Source organism: Cricetulus griseus, chromosome 7 (genome assembly GCF_003668045.3).
Source record: "Cricetulus griseus strain 17A/GY chromosome 7, alternate assembly CriGri-PICRH-1.0, whole genome shotgun sequence".
Lineage (NCBI taxonomy): Eukaryota > Metazoa > Chordata > Mammalia > Rodentia > Cricetidae > Cricetulus > Cricetulus griseus.
This window is the reverse complement of record NC_048600.1, coordinates 129,133,615-129,159,330: the sequence shown is the minus strand read 5'-3', so window position 1 is coordinate 129,159,330 and position 25,716 is coordinate 129,133,615. Positions and strand designations below refer to the sequence as shown.

The 25,716-nt window shown below is 49.0% G+C and overlaps 1 protein-coding gene across 1 annotated transcript in view; it reads left to right on the top strand.

Moving 5' to 3' along the window:
• The first annotated feature begins 814 nt into the window (after window positions 1–814).
• Ube2o (ubiquitin conjugating enzyme E2 O) overlaps window positions 815–25,716 on the top strand; it is a 42,446-nt gene continuing 17,544 nt past the window's right edge. The window contains 2 exon segments of the mRNA XM_027425585.2: window positions 815–937; window positions 939–1,259. Coding sequence (XP_027281386.2) covers window positions 830–937; window positions 939–1,259 — 429 coding nt within the window. The 5' untranslated portion in view covers window positions 815–829.

Here is a 25,716-nt window from a genome sequence, read left to right as displayed (position 1 = left end):
TGATGACCTGAGTTCAATCCCCAGAACCCCACATAAAGGTGAAAAGAAAGAACCAACTCCACTAAGTTGTACTCTAACTCCCACGTCACTTGTACAACACCCATCGTATACGCACATATAACCATAATCGATAATTTAAAATTTTATTTTATTTATTTTATTTATTTTTGTTTTCAAGACAGGGTTTCTCTTTGTAGCCCTGCCTATCTTGAATTTAGGAGCTCCGCCTACCTCTGTCTCCAAGTGCTGGAATTAAAGGCGTGCGCCACCACCAAAACGGCTTAATTCTTATTTATTTGCTTATTTATTTATTTAGGCTTTTCGGAACAGGGTTTCTCTGTGTAGCTTTGGAGGCTGTCCTGGAACTCGCTCTTGTAGAGCAGGCTGGTCTCAAACTCGTGACAGAGATCCACCTGCCTCTGCCTCCGGAGTGCTGGGATTAAAGGCGCGTCCCAGGACCGCCGGACTAAACAGCTTAATTTTTTTTAAAAAGTTGTCAGCCCGGGGTGCAGTCTCCGCCCCCTGTACGCCTCTGCGGACCACTGCCCTTCCTTCCACCCCTCATCCTGCCCCCTTAATTCCCTGCCTCCCTGCCACGCCCCGCGGCAGACCTTCCGCCCCCGCCCCCAGCATCTTCAGCGTCCCCTAGCGACCGGGCGGCGGCTCCTAGCAACAGCATCCCAGCGCCCTAACGACGGCGGCACGTAGGGCCACGTCAGCGCGCTTGGCCCCGCCCCCGCGCCGCCGGCCCCGCCTCCCCGCGCTTAAGGTGCCGCCGCCGCTGTAGCCGCCGCCGCCGCCCGCCGCCCGAGACTCGCGCAGAGCAGTTATGGCGGATCCCGCAGCGCCCGCGCCCGCGCCCGCCCAGGCCCCGGCCCCGGCCCCGGCCGCCGCCCCGACCCCGTCCCCGACCCCGCCCCGGCCGCAGCCCCGCCGCCGCCCCGCCGCCCGCGCCCGCCACGGACTCGGCCTCAGGGCCGTCCTCCGAATCCGGCCCCGAGGCGGGCTCGCAACGCCTGCTGTTCTCTCACGACCTGGTGTCGGGCCGTTACCGCGGCTCGGTGCACTTCGGGCTGGTGCGCCTCATCCACGGCGAGGACTCGGACTCGGAGGGCGAGGAGGACGGCCGCGGCAGCTCGGGCTGCTCCGAGGCCGGGGGCGCGGGCCACGAGGAGGGCCGGGCCAGCCCGCTGCGGCGCGGCTACGTGCGCGTCCAGTGGTACCCGGAGGGCGTCAAGCAGCACGTAAAGGAGACCAAGGTGAGGCGGGCCGGGAGGGCCGGGCGGGCCGGGAGGGCAGGCGGGGGAGCGCCGCCCCAGCGCTCCGTGCACCGTCATCGCACCGGCCTGGGCGCGCACGCCGGCCCGGCTCGCGGCTCCCGGCTCCCGGCTCCCGGCTCGAGGCGAGCGAGGGGAGGGGCCTTGCGAGCGAGGCGAGCTCCGCTGCGGTGTGGGCCTCGGTGATGGACGCGTCGCGCAGAGTCGGACGCCCGTGGGGACCTCCTCAGGCCCTGAGGCGTGTTCGGCATTACACTAGTGCGGCGTTTTGCTGACACCCTCCCTCTCCAAAAAAAAAAAAAAAAAAAAAAAAAAGGCTCCATGCTGCATTGTGCTTCCAGAAGGGAAGGCCGTGCGTGCCGGGGAGGGCTTGGCTGTGGTGGGCAATTCCAAAACAAAGATCGAGGTGAAAACCCAAGAAGTTGAGCAGATGCTGAGGGAATGCGCGGTGGGGAAGCGGCCCCGCGGCCTTTTTGTTTCAACCCTGCTGCCTCCTTTGAACTGCTGTGGAGAACTTTGTGAGGAAAATGATGATGGGCAGTCCAGAGCCACGATATTAATAGTACCGGGGGAGATGGTGGCAGCTGTGATTGGTGTCCTTTTGGACTTCTTGGGGTGGGATATCCTGTGCAGCCCGTGGGGAAAACTGTCGGGTTTTTCTTAACCTGGAGCTGTTAGGCAAATACCACACTCCCCCACTGAGGTGAGATGAGGTTAGTGAATGGAACAATTCTACCAAAGAGGTCTGTCTTCATAAACCTTGAACCAAGCTTGGTCTGCAGGCCTGTTCTCCTGAGTGTGTAATTTCTGTCAGTGAGTCTTTCTCAAACACCTATCTGTATCTCCCAGCTCTCCCTCCTGCCGAGTCAGGAAACATTTCTAAGCATGAATCAGGCCTGCCTCGTTTTAGGTCCCGGGAAGGTGAAAGGTCTGGTTTTGGGGGGATGCTGTTAATTTTTTTTTTCCCTTTGGTTTTTCGAGACAGGGTTTCTCTGTATTGTTTTGGGGCCTGCCCTGGAACTAGCTCTGTAGACCAGGCTGGTCTCGAACTCACAGAGATCTGCCTGTCTCTGCCTCCCGAGTGCTGGGATTAAAGCTGTGCCCCACCAACGCCCGGCGATTCATTAATTTTTGCAGTGCTAAGGGTTGAACCCAGGGACTTGATAATGGACTGGTGCTTTTCCACAGAGCTACATCCTCAACCCAAGCCAAGTTGTACAGGCAGGCCTGGGAATTTCAATAATCCCACCTCAGTCTCTCCATTATGGAGGATTAAAGGGAGCCATACCACTAAACCCATCAGAGGAAGCTCTTCAGAAGTTAATCTAGGGCTGGGTGTGGCAGCACTCACCTTTAATCCCAGCACTCAGTAGACTGAGGCCGGAGGATCTCTGAGTTTGAGGCAAGTCTGGTCTACAAATCGAGTTCTAGGACAGCCAGAGCTACACGAGACCCTGTCTCAAAACAAACAAACAAAAGTTAATTTGGGTTTTTCATACTGGGAGAAGAAGACAGCAGAAAAATATGGCTTCATGCCATACTAAGAAAGGAGACTGCGGATGGAGAATGGCAGGAGACCAGGGAGGAAAAAGCTCCACTCGTGAATTCTAGTTGTTGTGCAGGAGTGATTGCGGATACCAGCATCTCTTTCATCAAGAGTGCACATCCACAGGCACACGTCCACACACCTCAGCTGCTCGGAAAAACTAAGTCAGGCAACAGCTTCTCTGCTTCTTAAGAAAACTGAATTCACAAGCAAAAGAATTTGGAACATAGTCCATTTTGAAGCAGAATTCCTATTAAAAATGATTAGTGTTGTGTTGGGGAAAAACTTCTTGCTCATTTTGTGTCTGCATTGTGTTGCCAGAAGTTTTCTTTTCTTTTGTTTTTTTGGAGACAGGGTGTCTCTGTATAACAGCCCTGGCTGGTTTTGAACTCACAGATCCGAGTGCTGGGATTAAAGGCGAGAGCCACCATGCTAAGAGGTTCAGAAAATGCTTTCCGTCTGTCACCCAGCTTCCCCCGAGCTTTGACTGCAGCCCTGGCTCAGAGCTTGGCCTAGCTCTGCCACCAGGCACTGACATTTTTGTCAGTTGTTTCTGTTCTTCGGGATCTTGGTGGTTAACTTCATTTACAGCTCTGCCTCCCGAACACGTGTAATAATATTTGACCTGAAAAGCCTACTTTGGAGTTACATACAAAACAACTTTAAAAGGCCTCTGTTCAGGTAGGTTTTGAAGATTCCCTCTTGTAACTTGGTTTGAGTGCATTGGATCTCATCTTGTGGCTCTGATGGTGTTTACTTTTGTAGCTTCCAGCAATGGGATTCCAAGGAATGGTAGTCTGTGAGTATCCACTCACCGCAGTGAGAGGACCCCATTCTGTTGCTGAGAACTGGAGAGCAGATGTTTGGGGTGGGTGTGCATTTATAGGGAGCAGCTGTCTGTCATCATGAGCTACAGACACAGATGACAGAAGTGGGCCCTGGGGCCTTGCTGCACTTTGTTTAGGGAGCTTGTCCTCCCCTCCCCCAACTCATTCATCTTAATATCAGGGTGACTGCCAAAAAGAAAGGTTTGAATGGTTAGTGTCTTGGTTTCTGCTCCTCATGAATCTGGTTATGTTATTGGCAGAATAAAATGGCTGGATTTCTTTCTAGCCCTGGCTGTCCTAGAACTCACTATGTAGACCATTCTGTCTTCAAACTCAGAGATCTTCTTGACTCTGCCTCTCAAGTACTGGAGTTAAAGATGTACACCACCACACCCAGTGTTTTGTTTGTTTTGTTGTTGTTGGTTGGTAGGTTGGTTGGTTTTCTGAGACAAGGTTCTCTATGTATCTCTGGCTGTCCTGGAACTCCCTATAGACCAGGTTGGCCTGGAACTTACTATGTAAATCAGGCTGAGTTCACTGGAACTCAGAGATCCACCTGCCTAGGCCTCCCAAGTGCTGGGATTAAAGGTATGTGCCACCACTGCCTGGCTTTTTTTTTTTTTTTTTACAGTTATTGGAATAGTGAGTTTTTGTTATCTTTTTTTTTTTAAAGATTTATCATGTATACAGTGTTCAGCCTGCACCCCAGAAGAGGGCACCAGCTCTCATTATAGATGGTTGTGAGCCCCCATGTGGTTGCTGGGAATTGAACTCAGGACCTCTGGAAGAGCAGCCAGTGCTCTTAACCTCTGAGCCATCTCTCCAGCCCAGTTATTGGAATAGTTTTAACTGTGTCTGGAGTATTTCTTATATCCTAGAGTATTTTTGTAGTTCACATGTTCACTTGGAGAATATGAATGGGACTTAATACTAGTGTCCCTTCCCTGGGTTTCCCTGTCATCCAGGCCCAAGACACTTTATTGTAGCCACACTGACCTGAAACTTAACATCCTCCTGCCTCAGCTCGCTGAATAGCTGTGATTTTGGTGTGTACTGCCATGCCTGTCTTAATACCTCTCTCTCTCTTTAAAAAGATTTGTTTTAGCCTGGCATTGGTGGTGCACGCCTTTAATCCCAGTACTCAGGAGGCAGAAGCAGGAGGATCTCTGTGAGTTTGAGGCCAGCCTGGTCTACAGAGTGAGTGCCAGGACAACCTCCAAAGCTACACAGAGAAACCCTGTCTTGAAAAACCAAGAAAAAAATTGTTTATATTTTTAATTATGTGTGTGGGTATATTTGTCTGTGTAGGGATGTGTGAACTGCCTGACATGGGTGCTGGGAACTGAACTTGGGTCCTGGAAGAACAGCAAGGACTCTTAACTGCTGAGCCATCTCTCTAGCCCTACTATTTTACTCTAAATGCAAGCTTTTAGTGAACCTTTTTAAAAGAAGGTGAAGAGATAGGCAGCAAGCCTGACTCCCTTCCTGTCCCCTCCACAAAATGAGCAGCAGAAATAAAGTTGCTTCTTTCAGAAATCGTAGAATTTATGGTTGTGTTCCTGAAGCTCCTAGCATCCAAGATTAAGCTAAAGAACAGCCGAATGTAGCGGTGCACACCTTCAGTCTTAGCACTCCAGGCCAGCTTGATCTACATAATGAGTTCACAACAGCCTGAGCTACATAGACCCAGTTTCAAAAAACAACAACAACAAAAAAGCCCCACCCTTCACCTCCCCACCCCCTGAAAAAACTTAAGCAAACAGCCAGTTTCTGACCAGCCTGGCTGTCACCTATTGGCTGTGCAAGCTTGCCTTTTCCTCTGCTCATCCTTTGAATACCATTCTGAAATGAAGCCCCTTACTGGCCTGAGCCCTGGCTACACAGGTGGTCTTCCTTGTTGCCACCTGTCATGCTGGGACAGAGCAGTCCTGAGGAAAGAGCCCCATTGCTGCCTGTCAGTCAGTTCAAGATTCCTTCTGGTGGTGCTTGTTTCAGCTTTTTTGTTTCTCTTCTCCCCACCTCCCTTCCTTTCTTCCCTTAATAGGGTCTCATGTCACCCATGCTGCCCTCAAACTCACCTTGTAGCAGAGGATGGATGACTTTGTACTTCTGACCCTTTTGCCTCCTCCCACTCCCAAGGGCTGGGATGCAGGCAGGTGTGTGCCACCACACCCCACAGTCGCTTTCCCACCTCTCCCCGGGTGTTGTCTTTTAAGTTGCCGAAACACTTAGTGTCTCCCAGATTTGAGACATGGTGTCTGAATTCAAGCTGCTTGCTATTACACACTGCTTTTGTGTGGCTGTGTGTGGGGTGTGTGAAGTGCCCTGATGACAGGTCCCTCTGGAATTGGCTTTGCAGTTTATTTTTGGTTCCTACTCAGGCCAGCATTTCCATGAGGAAAGCTATTTAGGTGTAGCATCATAGCCCAAGACGATTGTCTCACTTGTCCAGGTATGGGAGCCCATTAAAGGGATTGTTCTTAGTGATGCAATAGGAAGGAGTTATGTAAGGTTAAAGCAAGACGCAGGACTAAGTGCTTCTAAATTGCCTTCTATTCAGATAGGATCACAGCTTGGAGACTCTTCACAGCTGTCCTGTGATTTTATTTTGTTCCTTGATTTTTCCTCTAACTCCTTGGCCTTGAGGCCACAATTGTGTCTCTGTGTGGTAATTGCCCGACTCAAGGGCACTTTGACCAGATGAGGGATGTGTGTTTGGATTGCAATTGGAAGTCAAAACCCTTGGGTGTTCCTCTGGCTAGCACCTGCTCTGATTGACCTTGGCTAAGTCATTGCCTCATCTCTCTTCAGTGGAAAGTAAGATGACTCTCTAGCCCCTGAAATGAGCCTGCACTGGTGGAGTAGTCAGAAGCACAGCATTGCTCGTCTAGGGGTTACTTGATCATTCAGACACTATTCTAATTCACGGAATATCACCTCCCTGGGTCGCAGGGCAGTGCTAAAGCATAAGGCACCTTGGAAGGCTTGTTTCAGTAGCATGGGAATTCCTAATTCCTGTATCATGAGTGATGGTGATAAGTGTGACTTTGGGAGCCTTTTTCTAGAGGTACTCATGAATCTCATAACTTTCACTTTATAAGAAATTTAGCCTGGCGGTGGTAGCACATGCCTTTAATCCCAGCACTCCGAAGGCAGAGGCAGGAGGATCTCTGAGTTTGAGGCCAGTCTTGTCTGCAGAGTGAGTGCCAGGGATATACAGAGAAACCCTGTCTGAAAACTGGGGGGGGGGGGGCTTATTTAAGGTACAACTAGAATAGCACCTGCCTGCCTCCAGGAGCAGACAGCAAATCTGCAGGTACACAGCTGACTGAATGGCTCCCCAAAACTGGAGGATACCCTCAATGGCGGTAGCAGTGGCTTTTGAGGCATAGTCTTACCATGTAGCCCCAATAGCCTGAAATGCAGTGTGTAAGTATGTAGACCAGACTGGTATCCAGCTTACTGTGATCTGCTTGACTCTGCCTCTCAAATGCTCCAACTTGGCTGGAAGATCTTCTGAAATTCCCACAAGATAGGTGATAAGGATGAATCCCAAGGGTTAGATGATGTTTTTCTCCTAGGATCACAGCTCAGGCCTACCTTTTGTGTATCAGGCACTCTGCTCACTCAGTGCTCACAGCAACTATCTAAATGAGATGCTGTTACTTGGTGGTCTAGAGGAGAAAAGTGAGGAGCAGCAGGCATCACACTGCCTAAGTGGGGGGTGTCCTGAAAACAGACTGAAGGGAAAGCCATTTTTACCTGAGACAGTAAAGCTTCTTGGTGTACATACAGGAACCATAGACTGGGATTGAAAAGCCTTAGCGGGGTAGCGGATGGGGGTGGCTCTAGGTGAACGTGGAGGTGTGGGTTGCAGGTGGAGCGGTCCATATGCTGTTGTGAGCCAATGGCTCCTTCCCTAACCTTACTCATCCTCAGAGCCATGAAGAATGCTCTGTGTTTCAGGGGAACTCTAGCACTAGCCCGACTCAGTCCAGCCCTTAGTACCACCTTCCACCCCCTGAGGCCAGCAGGAGGGTGGACCCTCAGTAGTTGGCACCTCCTATCCCATCAACAGTGGAACTCCAGCCTCACTTGCCCCCTCTGCTGCTGCTGTCATCCTACTTCTGGGAATGCTGACTCATGTATCAGGGTTAGGAAGGACTCCTTGGAGAGGCTGAGGTCCACCTCAGTTTCTTTCCTTCCCCTGCCCTGTGTTCGCTTTAGACCATGGAAGGTGTGTTTGTGTCTTACCTGATTCACTGATGTCCTTGCCTGGGGGGGGGGGGGCTTCAAGGGCTTTTCTGTGTATCCCTGGTTGTCCTGGAACTCCCTCCCTCTGTAGACAGGGCCAGCCTCTAACTCACAGAGATCCACCTGCCTCTCTCTGCTTCTGCCTCTGCCTCCTCAGTGCTGGGATTAAAGGCCACCACTTCGAGGTACTAAACCTTGCTTTTTTTTTTTTCTTTTCCATTTTCTTTTTAGTCAAGAACTGTTGTCTTTTACTATTTTATACACCACTGGGCCTCATGGAATCCCCTGGAAACTATTTGGGGCCCACATTTTTAAAAAGGAGTACAGTTATCATGTGTAACGTGAATGACATGGGCACGTGATCAGTGTCTGCTGCCCTAGTGATTCCCTCAGTGGAGTCAGAGTGATTGCTCTGGGTTCTCCCAAGACAGTATGGTCCATAGACGCTTTGAGAGTCCCTGCTTGTGACTAGACTGTTCTTGGGTGAGGTTGACAATCTAAGGTGGGGAAGGCACTTAGGATGGGTTAGAAAGCATTCTCAATAGGTACTTGGTCCTTTGACTGGAGCTCCTTCCTCAGGCTCTGTCCACTGGTGGGGTTGGGGGACAGCACTTGGGTGCTACAGTGACCCTAGAGTCAGCCCCAGGGGTCTGTTAGGAGCCTCCCAACCTGGGACTGCAGACAACAGGGAAGAGCCAGGTGCTTGTTGGATTTTTTTGTAGCTCAGAGTAAAATTGAATCACATTAATGGCTGTCTGAATGTATCTGTTCCAGGGGTTTTGCCCTTCATCTCAGGGTGACTGTTGACTGAAGCCTTGGTCATGGGTGTCCAGGTTGCCCAGAGACCCAGAAAAATGTGTGTGGTGTGGTGTTGGGGGGGGGGTCCTCAAAGCAAGTCCATGACCTTTGGCCCCTCATACCCAATAGGCAAACCCTACACCCTTACAAAGACCCAGTCAGCAGTAAATATGGAATGGCTACCATTTAGGGGTTAAATCTGGTTGGTTATATATATGGTTGGGCATTTTCAGGGTTTTTGCTTGTTTTGAAAGACTTCAGCAGCAGCAGCATTTGCTAGCCTACAGCTGAGTCAAGGGACTGAAACACTTGCTGGGTCATTTTTGGTTTAACCTGATAACATGGACACATCTGGGAAAACAGTCTGACTATGGCAATTTAAAGTTTTTTTAAGAAATTAAGATACTGAGTCATGCTTGGGGGTTGGGGGAGAGCCAGTCAGCCCTACCCAACCAGCCCAGAAAGATGAAAACACAGCTAGCACTGACAGAGATTTCCTGTAGTCTCCCTCAAAGAAAGCATCCTTCATTTGCATACTGCAGCAGAGCTTGGGCTCTGGCAGGCTTTGTGCCGATCTCATCTCTGAGCCTTTTGTGAGAGCCGCTGATGTGATGTGCATGGTTGTTGTTGAAGGCCAGGTGGGAAGTTTACAGGCACGCAACTGTGTGTCAGGCTTGGCGTATGTGGTGTTGGAGCATCTCATATTTGTCTGCTTCTGTTTTAATGACTTAAGGGACTTGGAGGGCCCTGAAGGTTGATGACATCATCTTCTAGCCAGGGAAGAAAACCTCTCTCCCTGCTGCTGGGGCATCCCAGTCCTGAGCTGGTGGAATTGGTTGTCTCTCCCATTTCTCATGACCTTTCACCTTTGGCCTTCATCTGACCTATCACTCTGGATGGGATGGCTTCCCAGAGCATGGGTGACTAGGGAATTCCTTGTCACCACATTTGCTGTCTTGGTCATTGTCGTCCTCCCTTAAGCCTGCTGGTGTTATTTAATGTGGTCAACTCAGCTCTCTCTCTTATTTTTAACATTTATTTTGTGTTTATGTGTATGTGGGCACGAGTGTGCTGTGAAACACATTTGGAGGTCAGAGGACAACTTAGGAGAATTGGTTCTCTTCTCCTAACACGTGGGTCCCAGGGATCAAACTCAAGGTTGTCAGGCTTGGCAGCAAGCACCTTTACCCCTTGAACCATCCCAGCAGCGCCCGACCATGCCCTTGGAGATAGACGTCTTCTGTGTACTCTGATTGTATCTGCCTGTTACAAAGTTTTCTTTTTCTTTTCTTCCCCCAGGCCTTCCTCAACCTCTCTTTGCCTCTCCTCCTCACCTCACATCCTCTCCCTTCCCTTCCCCTCCCCGGCTTTGAGTGCCACCTTCCTAGCTTCCTGCTGAAAAGCCCTGTCAGGCCACTAGCACCTCAGACTTTGGGTGTGAAGTCTTGTGATATGACTGCCCTCCCCCTCACCAGCTTTTTAATATGAAAACATCAGACATTCAGAAGAGCTGAAAGACTAGACCACTGATTACTAATTGCCAGCCACTGTGAGTCAGCAGCTGTTGTCACTCTGCCATCTGGCTTCATCTGTGTATGGAATGCTTCCTTGGGAGCCACTTGTGAGTTAGACACAAACACGATGGCAGTTCACTGTCAGAGTGTTGCCACCATTATAAAGTCCCCTTGACCCCCCAGATCTTACACCTTGGCTATCAGTGTCTTGTTGAGCTGTCCTTTGTTTTCCATGCTTGCTTTTGTTTTACTTCCCTTCCTTGTGTACTTGGGGTTGAACCCATGGCCTCATGAATGTTAGGTGAGTGCTCTCACACTGTACCCCCTCATCACTTTTGACTCTGACACAGGTCTTACTAAGTTGCCCAGGCTGGTCTTGAGCTGACTTTGTAGAATCTGCCCCAGGACTTGCTCAGTTTCTGTAGTAGTTGCTCCTACAGTCCTGGCTGCTTGCTGCTCAGTTCTTAGGCTAGAGTGACATCTCCTGGATCTCCTGTCTTCAGGCCCACCAGCCCAGACAGCTTCAGGGTGACTAGCAGGTGACTACTCAAACTCTCAGGCCAGCCTTTCCCTGTCTGAGATTGTCCCGCCTGTCTGTCCTGCCTCCCAGTTGTCTACAGCCAGTCTGACAGCTTTCCCCTAATTCACAAGTGCCTCTAATGCCCTGGGGCTCATGGGTATTCCTTGTGAAACAAAGATAGCAAGAGAGTGGCCTGTGCAGATTCTTGGGACACATGAAGACCAGTGTTTACTCCTTCCTTCCAACTTACTCATAAGGAATCTTCCAGTACTCGTCATTGGTTTTCTTTCTTTTTTGTGGTGCTGAGAATTGAACCCAGGACTCTGTGCAAGCTAAATGAGCACTCTGCTGCTGAGCTGTCTCTGCAGATACCCTCCGTCTTCAGAGGTCTCATGGTGCTGGAGCTGTGGGCGCCTTGCCTGCCCCTCATGCCAATCTTTCTTTACTCTTGGTTGGCAGGTGATCCTGTCATTTATTGCCCAAGCTACTCTTCCTTGAAAGCGCTATGAAGAGTTACTCCAGGACCAACCCCCACGAGTATCCTAATACTAGGAGCAGATTAGTCATAAGACACCATATTGCAGTTTACTATTCTGGCAGCTTCCATCACCAGGCTTGTAGGCAGAGTACATGTGCAGAGGGCTAGGACAAAGCTAGCTTTAGCTATGTCCTATCAGATATGGACAGTGCTGGCCACAGAGCTTCCCAGGACAGGCTGGGTGAGAACTGAGGATGTCACATCCAGGGGAAAGTCACCTGTTTGTCACTGCTCTGTGTTACCTTCCAGGCCTCTCAGTAGCACTGCTCAGAGTGATACTGAACACACCCTTGGCCTGTAGTAACTGATACTTAAGTTTTAGGTTAAGGTTAAGCATGCTTTATGTTAAGCATGTGTGTTTCCTCCTTGATCATCGTGAGTGACTCCTTTGTGGACAGCTTGGGTCTTGTGTGCTGCCTGCATGGACACTCTGGGGGAGGGGTTTAAGAGCACGGTGGCAGTTGTAATGATTATGGCAGGCCTGCTGCTTGGGGGAGGTTTAAAAAAACTATGTTAAAAATGAATATAACCACCACAGTTATCAGGGTGTCAGTGGTGGAGGAAGTGAGGGAACCGTGAATGAACACAGCCTAGGCTGGCTCTAGGCAGATGCACCTGCCCACACGTGGGCCTCTCCTCAGTGCAGATTGCTCAGTCAATCTAACAAGCTCCAGTGATGCTTCTGCTAGGCAGGCCTGCGCTCTGAACCACACTAGTGGAGTGTGGATCTTTCAATCCTTCAGAGCCCTGTGGGCTCAGAGGTTGGCTAACATCTACCCAAGTTTTAGTATGCAGTTGACTTTGAGTATTTCTTAGACAGACAGGCAGACAGACAGACAGAAAATATGTTTATGCTAATAATCAGAAATTTTCAAGAGGTAGCCACCGAAGACTGTTGTCTAGGTAGACCTAATGACCACCACACCTTCTCCCTCTGCTGCTGCTCTTTTTTTTAATCTTTTTGGTTTTTTTGAGACAGGGTTTCTCTGTGGCTTTAGAGGCTGTCCTGGAACTCACTCTGTTGACCAGGCTGGCCTTGAGATAGCTTGCCTCTGTCTCCTGAGCTCTGGGATTAAAGGTGTGCGCCACCACTGTCCCGCTAATGCTTGCTCTTTTAGGGTGAAAGCAGAAGGTCTCTGAGTGTGGTTCAAGCACTCCAAGAGGACAGGTAAGTATTTTACTGGACTTGCTCTTATAAAAAGCCTGACTCCGTGAGCTGCTGCTGGAGGACACAGCTTTCTACAGGTTGTCTCCCTCCCCCAAAGTGGCTGGTGCCCTATTGGAGAGATGGAAAGAAACCCAGAGTGTTTGTCAGATAGCTAGCTAGACCAAGGCAGAGTCCAGATTTGAACCCAAGACTGTTTGTGCTACTAAAGTGCAGAGTTGACGCTAGCTAACTTCTCTTGGTCTGGGCCAGATGGCTGCAGGGAGAAGACTAGGGACCAGCTAGGTTTTTCTGGAAGGAGCTGATGATAAATGCTTTTGGCTTACACAGGCTTCACTGTCTCCATCACCACTTCTCAGTTCTGCGCATAAGCTCTTGGGGATAATAATCAAATGGATGTTAAATGGTCAGGAAGAGCTCCAGTAAAACTTTCTCTTAATTGTTTTGTTTTGGAGACAAGGTCTCATTACACATCACTGGTTCAGGGAGGTTTGCAGGGGAGGGAGTGCATACCTGCATGTAAGGCCACAGGAGCTGAGCCTATGTGAAGGTGCAGTTTGCATACGGTGGCACAAGAGCTTGGGGTAGGATGGATGTCATGGAGGTAACTTTAGCCCTTGGAAGAGAAGAACATTGAACAACAGTGGAAGCTGGAGTCCATGCAGAGTGCTGGTGAAATGGTTCATTTTAGCTGTTCTGAATTTAGGGCTGAGTGTGATGGCCCGTGCCTGTGACCTCAGTACTTGAGAGGATGAGGCAGGAGGATGGAAAGTTTGAGGCCAGCCTAAACTACATAGCCAAAGCCTATTAAAGAATAAAACTTAGACATCAGAATTCCTCTAACCCAAAGATTACTGTGCACCTCAATGGGGTTTTATTATGTGAATTGCATCTCTTGATGCTTTGGCATAAAAACATTAAAATAAATTTTAGAACACAATGTGTATTCCATCAGCCATAAAAGCAATGACATCATCACATGTAGATCTGTTAGAATGAAAAAGGTAAGTGATGTCTTAATGTTAGGGGAGAGTTTTGGTTTCAGACTTCCTAAAGGGGTCCCAGCCACACTGGGATTGTGTTTAGAGACAGGAGAGAGTGCTGTTAAGAGATGCTGGCTTTGGCCACAGATAATGAGAACCACCATTCCTCTAGGGCACAGCTGGAAGTGTTGTGTTTTCTCTAAGTTCACTTACTTAAAAGCATTTTTTAATTGTTATTTTGTGTCAGTGTACTACCTGTGTGCTTGGTACTCTCAGAGGTCAGATTCCCTGGAACTGGAATAAAACCAGGGTCCTCTGGAAGAGCAGAAGTGCTTGTGACCACAGAGTCACAGAGCCATCTCTCCAGCTCTGAGTTCACTTTTTTTTTTTTTTTTTTTTTTTTTTTTTGACAGGGTTTCTCTGTAGCACTATAGACCAGGCAAGCCTGAACTCACAGAGATCCACCTGCCTCTGCCTCCCGAGTGCTGGGATTAAAGGCCACCAACGCCCGCCTCCTGTTCACTTTTTAACCCTTTTTGCCTGATCCCAGTGAAGCAGGTAGTGTTACTTTTAGATGAGAACAGGTCTGGGGCCCTGCTCCAGGTCATGAGTCTAACCTGCAAGTCTGGGCAGTGTCCCCAAGCTCCCAGTCAGCTGTCCTTTAGAAGACTTTGCAGCACGCTTGCTCAGTGGCGTGCAAGTCTTTAGGTGACAGACTGGGAGCTAGTGAAGAGCCACTGCAGAGGGGCAGTAGATGACCTGGCAGTGGCTCACTGTGGATGAGTAGCCAGCCGGAGAGTGTACAGACCATTAGGAAACTTCTGCAGTGCAGATGAACTATCTTTGGGCATTTCCTGGGCATGACTTAGCATGCACGCCAGGCATGGTGTGTTGAATGTGTTGGATTTTAGAACAGAATGACCCCAGCTGTGAACCATCAACTCCATCAGAACCATCAACTCCATCAGAGCTCCATCAGCCTAACTCTCCCCAGTGAGAACCTAAGACAGTGGTGAAGCTTTGAGTGAGAGTGAGCATGGGTGGAGAACAAGACAGTCATGGAAGGTTTGTCCAATGGAGTACACAGCACAGGCTGGTGTGCTGGGAGATGGGGAACACAGCAGAACCGTGGTCATAGTTATGCCAGGCTTTCAGAGGATCAGGAGAGATGAGGTACATTTTGTTCTAATTATGGTTAAATATTGAAGTAAACACAGCATCGCGTGCCTTCCCAGAGTCACACAGACCACACCGGCCATCTCAGCTTTTTCATCATCCTGTCTGGGGCTTGTCTTCATCAGTCAAACTCCCTAAACCTCTCCAAGATTTTCAGCTTTTATAGAAAGCTTTTATAATAGTAGGGTTTAGCCTGTGACTCCAGCTCCAAGGGGGTTTGATTCCCTCTTCTGGTCTCTGTGGGTATCCCCTCACATAAATAATAAATCTTTAAAAACCCCCAAATGTTCACCTGCTGTGAGGATCTGGAAGAGTGACAGAGATCCAGGCTGTGCTGTGCGTGTTTCTTCAGAGGACCAGTGTGGGCTGTGCTGTGCATGTTTCTTCAGAGGACCAGTGTGGGGAGACTCAGTGCCAGCTCTGTGTGTGTGTATTGCATGTTTCTTCAGAAGACCAGTGTGGGGAGGTTCAGTGCCAGTTCTTTGTGTCTGTGTGTAGTGTGTGTGTATAAATGCATGTTTGGGTGCTTGGGTGTGCTGTGTGTATTGGGAGGCTAGAGGTTAATTGGGTGTTTTTCTTAATCACTCCCCCCCCTTTTAGTTTTTGTTTTGAGATAAGGTTTCTCTGTATCCCTCTATGTAGACCAGACTGGCCTCCATCAAACTCAAAGAAATCCCTGTCTCTCTGCCTCTCAAGTACTGGGATTAAAGGTGTGTACTGCCACTGGGCAGTGGTGGTGCACGCCTTTAATCCCAGCACTTGGGAGTCAGAAGCTGGGGGATCTCTGTGAGTTGAGACCACCCTGGTCTACAAGAGCTGGTTCCAGAACAGCCTCCAAAGCCACAGAGAAACCCTGCCTCGAAAAACCAAAAAAAAAAAAAAAAAAAAGTTTCCTGTAATGCATTTCCTGAGATAACTGCTTTGTATTTTACATTTCAGTGGATGTTCATTTTAATCTTTTATAAATGAATATTTCTGTTCAGAAAAATCTGTCATGCTAACTGTAATCTTCTTGCTCCCTAGCACTTAACAAGCTGTACAAAGGGGTAAGGTTCCAGAGGGACTGTTAGTGCGTGCTGACAGGGGCCAGTTTATAGTACCCCGTGCACTTGTAGTCCAGCCATGGAAACCAGAAGATCCCTTAGCCTTTCCCACTGTTGAGGAACGTTCTAGAGTACATGGCCTCACCTTTACTGACAGTTGTGCTTTAGTGAGGTTTACCCCTTCAGGATGGTATTGCAAACTAGAGCTCAGCCTCTGGAAGTCATTCTCTCCTTCAGAAAGGTTTGACCTCGAGCTTTGCAGGGCTGCCCCTCCTGTATATTCCTCATGCTGTTGGGCTGTTGGGAGCACATCTCCATGTTTCCTTCTGCTTGTCCTAGTGGTAGTATTTGTGGCATTCCTACTCAAGTTCCTTTTGAAGGGCAGTTGCAGCGTGTAGGACATTTGCTTGAGATGGGTGCAGCAGGGTCAGTGTTTCTCAAACATGCAGACCAAGTGCTTGGCCCAGGTTAGAAAATGAAGTGACTCTTACTTTGAAAAAGTAAGAATGTCCCCTTGGGTCATTCTTTTCCTGAGATGGAGGTCATAGCAAAGGGGTGTGTGTGTCAGCAAGCCTTTCTGTTTCAAACAAAGGAATGTTAGTGTGAGGTCAGGAACACATACATATAGAATCAAAGGTCATCTTATGTCTTCAAATCATTCTCTACCTTATGTTCCGAGACAGGTCCTGACTGATTGAGTTAGGTTGATCTAGTGGGCTGTGGAGTGTGAACTCAGCCCTAGTGCTTGTCTGGTAGGCACACTACTGACTGAGCCACCCACCCCCTAGAAAAGCTCTTTTTTTTTTTTTTTTTAAGGTTTTATTTATTTATTTATTAGTATACAACATTCTGCTTCCATGTATATCTGCACACCAGAAGAGGGCACCAGATCTCATATGGATGGTTGTGAGCCACCATGTGGCTGCTGGGAATTGAACTCAGGACCTCTGGAAGAGCAGTCAGTGCTCTTAACCTCTGAGCCATCTCTCCAGCCCCCTAGAAAAGCTCGTGATAGGACTTCTGCTGAATGCACACAATGCCCTTAGAGAGGGACTTACTCTCAGGTCTGTCTCCTGGACCTGTTCAGAGTTCTCACAGTTTAACAAATAGGGACTAACTTCATTACATGTTGGCATGATACTTCTTTACATCTTTATCTTTGTTTAGGATAAGTTCCCACATGCAATTACTGGGTACATTAAAAACCTTTGGTTCATTTTAGCTCTCATCTCAGCAGGTAGTGTCTGTTTACAGCACGTCTCAGAATGCCTGTTGTCTAGCATGATGGTGAGGATTTGGGGTGACATGCCAGACCCTGAGTTCATTAGCAGGATCTAGAGGCTGGCATGCAGTTGGGTAAGTGTCTGCACCCTGGTGCTGGGGCTGCCCTACTACAGGATAGAGACTGGTCTATGGCGCCTTGAGCTTAGGGGGTGATACAGCCCCCATGTATATGACTAGACCAGGGGGTGAAGCAAGCCAGGAGGAGCATGTGTAGGGCTGTGATCTCTGTGTCCATAAATAAATAAACAAACTGGGAATGGCAGATTTCTGCTGCCTGATGATTAGATAAGCTTACCTTTGAGGGGCTGAGCAGATAACCTGACCTTATGGGGCAGTTAACTCTGCTTGCCTCTCCCCACTGTGGTTGGAAGCCCACTTAGTGTGACTGATAGTTTGGGGGTGGGGAGGGGACTGATGTTAGCTTGCCACTTAAAACTATTTTCTCACTGCCGTAGGGAACAGTTCCAGAGCCTTTGCATGCTAGTCAAGTGCTCTACCACTGAGCTACACCTGAAACTTGATATTTCTTTCTGGTACAAACTATCAAAATCTCACCTCCAGCTTTTTGAAATGTTCAGATTATGTTATTAATCTCTAGTCCTAGATTTCAAGGCTAGCTTGAAATTTAAATGTCTCTGTGTCTGACATTGGAACACATGCAAATGGCACTGTATTCCAAGAAGCCTGAGGAACATGTTTGTTATGTTCCTGTGACCACATCTGGCCATGCATATTGTAGTTTATATGTCTGGGCTAGTTTTTGTTACTGTTCTTGCTTCATGCGGTTTCATGTATGTAGCTGAGCATGACCTTAAACTTCATTCCCTCCTTCCATCTCTGGAGTGTTGCGATAGTTCCATGCCTGGTTTATTTAGTTTTGAGAATCAACCCAAAGCCCTGGCATGCTGGGTGAGAACTCTGTCCACTGACCCACATTCCCAGCCCTAGCCCCAGCCCTCTTCCTGTATTTTTTGTGAGTTTTTTGTTTGTTTTTGTCTTTTCCTTTTAGTGTCTGTGTAGTTCTGACAGTCCCAGAACTCACTGTGTAGACTGTGCTGGGCTCTCAAACTCTCAGATCCTCCTGCCTAGGCCTCCCATAAGTAGCTGGGACTTCAAGCCCATACCATTGCACCTCTCTCTCTCTCTCTGTCTCTGTCTCTCTCTCTCTCTCTGTCTCTGTCTCTGTCTCTGTCTCTTTTTAAGATTTTATTTATTTATTATGCATAGTCTTCTGCCTGCGTGCCAGCAGAGGGCACCAGATCTCATTCAAAGGTGGTTGTGAGCCACCATGTGGTTGCCGGGAATTGAACTCAGGACCTCTGGAGCAGTCAGTGCTCTTAACCACTGAGCCATCTCTCCAGCCCTGCACATCTCTCTTGCTTTGTTATGCACAAAGATCTCTGTATAACTGCTCTACACTGTTCAGGTTGTGCTTTGGATCTGAAAAACCCTGAGTCCAGCTAAGACAGTTCTTTCAGTGTTTCTTTGGTTCCCATCTGCTTGGTGGATGCTGTCCTTCTGAGCTGTTCAGGCATGTCACTTCCTTCCTTTGCTCTCTGAAATGTCCTTTTGTCAGTCTGCTGAGCTGGACCAGTTTAGTGCTGCCTCAGGGAAGAGGCTGGCTCTGCTGTTCAGGGAGTCCCGGGATGGGGTGGGGGTGGGGGTTAGGGCTAGTTGAATTAGACAGAACAGGGGATATTTTAAAAAGCTTAAGGACCAAGCATTTCTACCCATACCCTGAAAGCTTTTCAGCCCTGTCCTTGGCATTCTGCCTGCCAGAATTGTTCAGTTGGTTTCCTCTCCACCTTTACTTGAGTTCTGGATATTGAACTCAAGTTATCAGGCTTGAGCTGCAAGAGTTGTACCCAGAGCCCACGCTGCCATAGATCTGTGATAGACTGGCCATTTGTGTATCTTTGTTGGGCATGTGACTGTTTTTGGCTTTTTGTTTTTGTTGTTGTTTAGTTTTGGGTTTTTGTTCTAGACAGGATTTCTCTGTGTAGCTCTGGCTGTCCTGTAACTCACTCTGTAGACCAGGCTAGCCTCAAACGCCACCAATGCCCAGCCCTGCTTTTGGCTTTTTTGTCTTGTATCATATGTATGCTATGAATCCCCTGGAACTGGAGTTACAGATGGTTATGATTCCACTACTCTGCAAGAGCAGCCTGTGCTCTTAACCACTGAGCCACCTCTCCAGCTCCCTCATTTGTCTACTTTTAAATTGGGTTATTTGTTGGCCTGCTTGCTAGACCTTGAGCTTGGGATCCAATTCATCTTTAGAGTTTGACCACCTGTGTGCAGGTGTCTCGCATCATTTTGGTTAAACTCTGTTCCTATTTATATATATGTGAAGATTTGAGACCCTTAACAACTGAAAGCGTTAAGTACAAAATCTTCCTAGCAACAGCATTCTAGTTGTAAATGTTGAGCTGCTGCACACCTTCCTTGGGTCGTGGACAGTGAACAAGCTTTCCAATGTACTGTCACTCTTTACTGTAGAGTGCCCAGCCCAGGGTTGGCATGTGAAAGGTAGAGAGTCTGTGTGACCTCTGTAGTTTGGAGCATGATCCTCTTTATGTAGGAGGATGGACTGTTTGTTGCCTGGCAGGAGCATAGCACTTTGGGAACTTGGGTTGTTTGGCTCTTGATGGTCATGGGAAAAGAGGACCTTGCCTGTGTGCTTTGGTTGGGAGGTCCTGAGTGTCCCCAGTGTGTCTTGGCTGCTGGTTGGCTTTGTTGGCATGTGTCACAAGCTTTGAGATTTCAAAGGACTCACTTATTCCCAGTATGCCTTCTCTCTCTGCCGCCTGCTTGTTGGATGTAGATGTGAGTTCTCAGCTGTGCCTCAGACATGCTTCTGCTCTGCCATCATGGACTCTAATTCTCTGAAACTGTGAGCCTGATTAAATGCTTTTTGAGTTGCCTTGGCCATAAGATTTTGTCACCACAGTGGATAAACAACTGGGCCAGGATATTGCAGAGGTTCGTGTGCCTGCTATAGCCAGCCATTATTGCCCCCACCCCAGCAGTGCCTGCCTGATTAAGACAGCCAGATATCAAGAAGGTGGCTGCTGCCTGGGGGGCTTTTAGGGACCTGCCCACCCACCTATCTTTGGGGTTCTAGTGTAAAGCCACTGTGGCCTCTTTGCATGACAGAGCCTTGGGAATCCTGTCAGCCCACTGGAAAAGCCAGCTTTCCTGAGTGATCAGTTTCTGACTGAGGCTCACTGTCATGGATGTTAGTGTCCTCTTTATAGGCACTGCTGTAGACTGCCTACCTCCTGCCTCTGTGAGCCACCCTTGTCTATCCAGGCTTCCCTCCCTCTGTAGCTTCCTGACCACTTTTTAAAAATATCTGTCATTTTTAAGTGTGTGTGTGAGAGAGGGGGGGGGTGCCTGAAATTAGAGGTACTTGTGGGTACCAGGGCTATTGTAGACATAGCCAGTCTAGTGCTCCTCTTGGTTGTCTTCACTTTCCAGGCCCGTTACACACGCACCACATGCTCCCACACCAGGGCCCAGGAATGGGGAAAATAGAGCCAGCCCATTTACTGTTAGGAATCATGATGTAAATATCCGATATGCAGTAGTGTGTGCCAGTCGACTTCAGAGACTGTTGGATGGTCACAGCCTGTTCTCATCAAGGCATCTCACCTCGTCTTTGGCTCTCCATGCTCTCCCAAGCCCTTGCTTCCCTGTGGAAAAGAGTACCAGCTGGCCACAGGAGTGTGAACAGCAGTGCTGTTAGACAGTTGTTCTGGTAGGTCATGAGTGCTGCCTGCTCTCTGGAGAATTCTCCCTGCCTGTGTGAATTTGCTCAGCTTCATGTCCCTGGAAAGTTCTAGTGTGGTCTTCTTTGGCCACCAGGAGTGATCCAAACAAAAGACCATTCAGAAAATGAGACTAGCGTAGGATGGTCAGCACCTGAACTCTTCAGTGGGAACCTGCCTCCCCCACCAACCCCACAGCCTCAGTTCAAGTCTCTCATGGATTTTTACTGCCTTTCCCTACTATATTTGCAGTTTTAAAAATAGCAGTGCTGAGTGAATTCTTTGTTAGGTGAGTCTGCCCAGCAAGGCAGGGTGATGCACTTTGTGGAGTGGTTATTGATTAGCTGTCAGTTCTCAGCTTTGGGGATCATGGTCCCAGGAAGCCACTGCCCTGCCTGGATGAGCTGAGAGACTCCTGCTTCAACCTCTAGGAGGGACGTTGACTTGACACTGCCTAAAAGTCACATTATACCAGTGGGGAACAAAGCAGGAGGAACACCCCCAAAAAGATCCCGAGGGCTGTCCCAGAGACTGGGACTAGCACCCTCCCCACCAGGGCACAGTGCTTTCTTCAGTATGGAGATTTTGCCATGGTTTACTCAAGACCAGAGACCTACCTCTAAAACAGCGCTCTTGTACAGGAAGCTACTCTCCCACCTGGAAGTCGTTAGGATGGCATAACAGTGTCCTCTGCATGCTGGCAGGATCTGATTGATCTTTGCTTCCATGGCAACAGCTGGCTGGGTCCAGTCCTTTCCTCATCTCTGTCTCTCTTGGCACTTCCCATCCCCCCAGCACTGGCCCAGCTTAGAATCTGACCCACCTGAGCAGTTTCTAAAATCTGGGCCATATCCTTGAGGACTTGGTGCCAGTGTGTCTGTCCCCAGGGATGACCCACAGAAAGGGCTGCCAGGGAATTCTGAGCAGTGAGCAGTGTTAATTATTTTAAGCCACCATGTTTTCACACCTAGATCTCAGGCCAGTCTATTAAAAACAAAGTCCCAGTGGAGTGTGGTATCACATACCTACTACTCAGGAGCCTGAGGCAGGAGGATCACGAGTTCAGGGTCAGGCTGGGCTATGGAGTGAGACCTGAAAGAAAGAAACAGAAGAAAAGGAATGGATTCCCAGTTTCTGTAGCAGTGGTAGAGTGATTGTCTGGCACTTCTTTTTTTTTTTTTTTAAACAGCTTTAATTTTTTTAAAGATTTATTTATTTATTATGTATACAGTGTTCTGCCTGTAGGTCAGAAGAGGGCACCAGATCTCATTACAAGTGGTTGTGAGCCACCATGTGGTTGCTGGGAATTGAACTCAGGACCTCTCGAAGAGCAGTCAGTGCTCTTAACCTCTGAGCCATCTCTCCAGCCCTGTCTGGCACTTCTGAAGCCCCCAGTTCAGTTGGGGGCGTTCTTCATCTACATATTCATCCAATAGATTTGTAGTGAAAAATCAGAAAGCTGTTTTTCTTCAATTACAATTTTTCCTTTTTGAAACAGGGTCTCGTGTGTGGCCTTAGCTGGCTGGGAACTTTGTGTATCTATACATAGACTAGGCTGACCTCTGTGTGCCACTATGCTTGGCTTTTTTTTTTTTTTTTTTTTTTTAATGCCTGAATATATGTCTGCACCATGTGTGATGTCTGGTATCTGAGGAGGCCAGAAGAAGGTGTTAGATCAGTGGGGCTGGAGTTATAGACTGCTGTCCCCATGTGGATGCTGGGAACTGAACTCTGGTCCTCTGGGAGAACAGCCAGTGCTCTTAACCACTGAGCCAGCTGGTCTTTCAGTCCCAGAGCTCTATTCCCGACCCCCACCCCCAGACAGGGTTTTTCCTGTGAAGCGTAGCTTTGAAGCCTTTCCTGGAACTCTCTCTGTAGATCAGGCTGGTCTTGAACTCAGAGATTCCCTTGCCTCTGAGCCACCACTGCCAGCTCAGATCTATTTTTAAAGCACTCTGTGGGGGTTCCAATCAGCAGCCCCCTTAGACAGCCTCTTCCTCCTGAGAGCCATGACTGCTTCCTTTTTTCACAGTTCCATGACCCTGCTGTTTCAGCAAGTATGAATTCATTGCAAGGTTCCCCTAATTTGTCACCATTGCCCTTCAAAAGCTGCTCAGCAGCAGGAGGCCAGCCGCCCGCCACCTTGTGGTTGCTCAATGTAAGAGACAGCATCTTAGCCCTCAGGACCCATGTCCTCTGTCAGGTTTATGATGAGCTCGTGAGGCACTGGGGGGGGGGGGGATAGTAAGTTTCTTGTGTATTTGTGTAGGAAGCATCACCCTTGGTTTTGGTCTTGGTGTCCTTGTCTGTACCCTACCTGTTCCTGCAAGCTGCTGTCCCTTGGGTGGGTCTGGGTATGAGGCTTACTTCAGCTTGGCTCAGCCCAGCCCTGCATCCCCTGTCTCTGAGTAGGATCAGATCTACCTACCCCCGAGGTGCCCAGCTGTAAAGCCCAACTTGGTCCTCTTCCCTCCTGTTAACCTCTGCTGGGCCTGAGATGGCACCTGTTTCTTGTCCTGGGGCTTGCATATTTCTGCTCAAGAGCCTTTGTAGCATTGCTGAGGTGTGTTAGCAGTAACCTGAGGACAGGCTCACATAGCTCTCTGTGTGCTCTCATGTGCTCTGATTGGCTCTCCAGCCAGAACCCATCACTGGGATGGTAGTATCCCAGCTCATAAAAGGGGTGGGTAGAGATGTTGACCACACAAGCTAGAAGACCATTAATACTATTTATTGTGGGTTTTCCTCACGAGTCTCCCCTGATAGACCTAAAATCCTTTCAATTTAACAATGCACTGAAGTCATGATACAACTGTTAATTTCTGTATTTCATTCCATCCTTTGTAAATGTTACTTTGCACGCTTTTGGCTTCTCCAGCTGAGCTATTCAGGAGACTGCCTTGGTGCTCAGGTCCCTGAGGGTCATGCTTACTGAGGTTTGTCCTTACTTTGGGTTCTGTAGGGATGCCCTTCCCAAGCAGATCACTCATGGCCCAGGGCAAGAAGAGGTGCCAGGCAGTTGGCACTCAGTCCCCAGAGACTGTGAAACAAGCTCCAGAGCTGCAGCTGAGTGCTTCTAGCTTGGTGCTGTCCTGTCCCCAGGGATTCTTCTGGTTCCCGGGAGGTGCCTTGGCACCCACTTGGGAATGGCAGTGCTGTGTCTTCAAAGCCTGGCTCTTGTGTGCTCACCCTACCTAGAACCCTACCTTTCCCTATGCATTAGCCTCCCTGGGACTAACTGTGGTGTTGTCTCGCTGTACTCGAGGACTAGCTCCCATGTGTTCTGAGTACTTTTCAGTGGGTACTTTGGCTCTGACTCCTGTCCTGAGACTCTTGTTGCTGCCATGCCCTGGGAAAAATGGAGGTGGAAAGATGGCTATTTCAAATCTTTGTACTTTGTGATTCACACCCAAGCAGTGATGTCGCCTCTCAGAAGCCATCTTGGTCAGTTCCAGTGTCTGCAGACCAGTTAGGGTCTGGGATGCCAACATGCCCATGATGGTTTCTTTCCCTTGTCCTGGAAATAAGTAGCAGGTGTGGGTGTTTATAAAGCCAGTGATGCTGTTGTGGGTCCTGGGAGGTGGGCTCTTCCACACAAGGTCTCCTGGGACAGGCCCTGCTCACTGGACTCAGCCTGGCCCTCTAGTTCCTCTCCTCTGGGGAATGTAACAGCCCTTTCCGCTATTCTGTTATCAGCCCCTTCTTTCTGTTCCTTTTTGGTTTTGTTTTTAGACAGTCTCCCTGTGTAGCAGCATACCCTAGCCCCCAACTCATGATCGCCTGCCTGGACCTCCTGAGTGCTGAGATGACAGGTGCGTACCACCATGCCTGGCTGCTTTTCAGCTTTTCATTTTTACTTCTGGAAGAGAGCCCTGCTCCTTTTGATTGCAATCTTTGCTCCCAACTCAGCCACCAAGTCTCTGTGCTGACCATCTCAAACCCTGCATCATAAAGATGAGCCGCCTTCCAGGCTTCTCTCTTTCCATCCTTCCCTGTCATAGCAGGCTGCTGGATGCCATCCACTTTTTGTCCCCTCAACAGGCTGCACCCCTAGCTCATCCCAGCCAAGCTGCTAACTAATCACTACAGGTCCCAGGCAGTGATGTCATTGTGTCCCATGCCATGGCCTGCTGTATAACTCCCAACTGTGGGCTGCCTGTCTTTGCAGTATGAGAACAGAGGTCCCTAGGAAAGGGGTGGGACTGCTCTGGAGTGGGGTGTCTGTGCTGTCCCAGTATCTCGGGGATGCAGGTCCTGTGCAGCCTGGCTCATCCTGCCATCTGGAACTGGAATCTGTCACCCAGCTCATTCACAGAGCTCATTTGGGATGGTTTCTGGAGTGTGTGTTTGGAATGTTGTAGCCAAAAGTGCCAACAACAAATGCTTTGTAACTTTACTTGTGAGACAGGACCTCACTGTGTGGTCTCAGCTACTCTTGGACTCACAATGTAGACCAGCTTTGAGGCCAAGTCTTCCATCCTCACATGGAGAGGCTGATTGCTGCTGAGTTCCCACCAGCTGAGCCACATGGTGGTCAACTGCGTCGAGAAAGTCCTTACTCTGGCACAAGCCGGAATCCCTGACCAATCAAATGCCTATTCTAGCGTGGAATTGGGAAGACACTGGAAGAGCGGCCTGGCTCCAGCAAACAGAAAGTCTGTTTTTCTGCCGCCCCTGCATTTACCATTCACTGTAGCTGATGGAGGGATGTTTCAAGAAGGGCCAGAATTATAAGTATAGACATCCAGTTGCTTGTGACGGCTTTGTTGCTGGACAGAGACTTGGGTGGAATGAGGATTCTCAGAGTTCTCAAGCTCCCCAAACTTTTGGAAGTGACCCATAATAACCAGTTTATTTTGTGACACAGGACACATGAGTCTTCATTACATATAACTGAAAAGCCTTCCTCAAAATAGCACCTATCCTTCCTGCACATATGTAATGCACCCAGACACTTTCTCCCTTTTCCAGTGCTGGCCATGACCTACTGCCAGGGCCTGCAGTAGTCTGAGCAAGGCTTC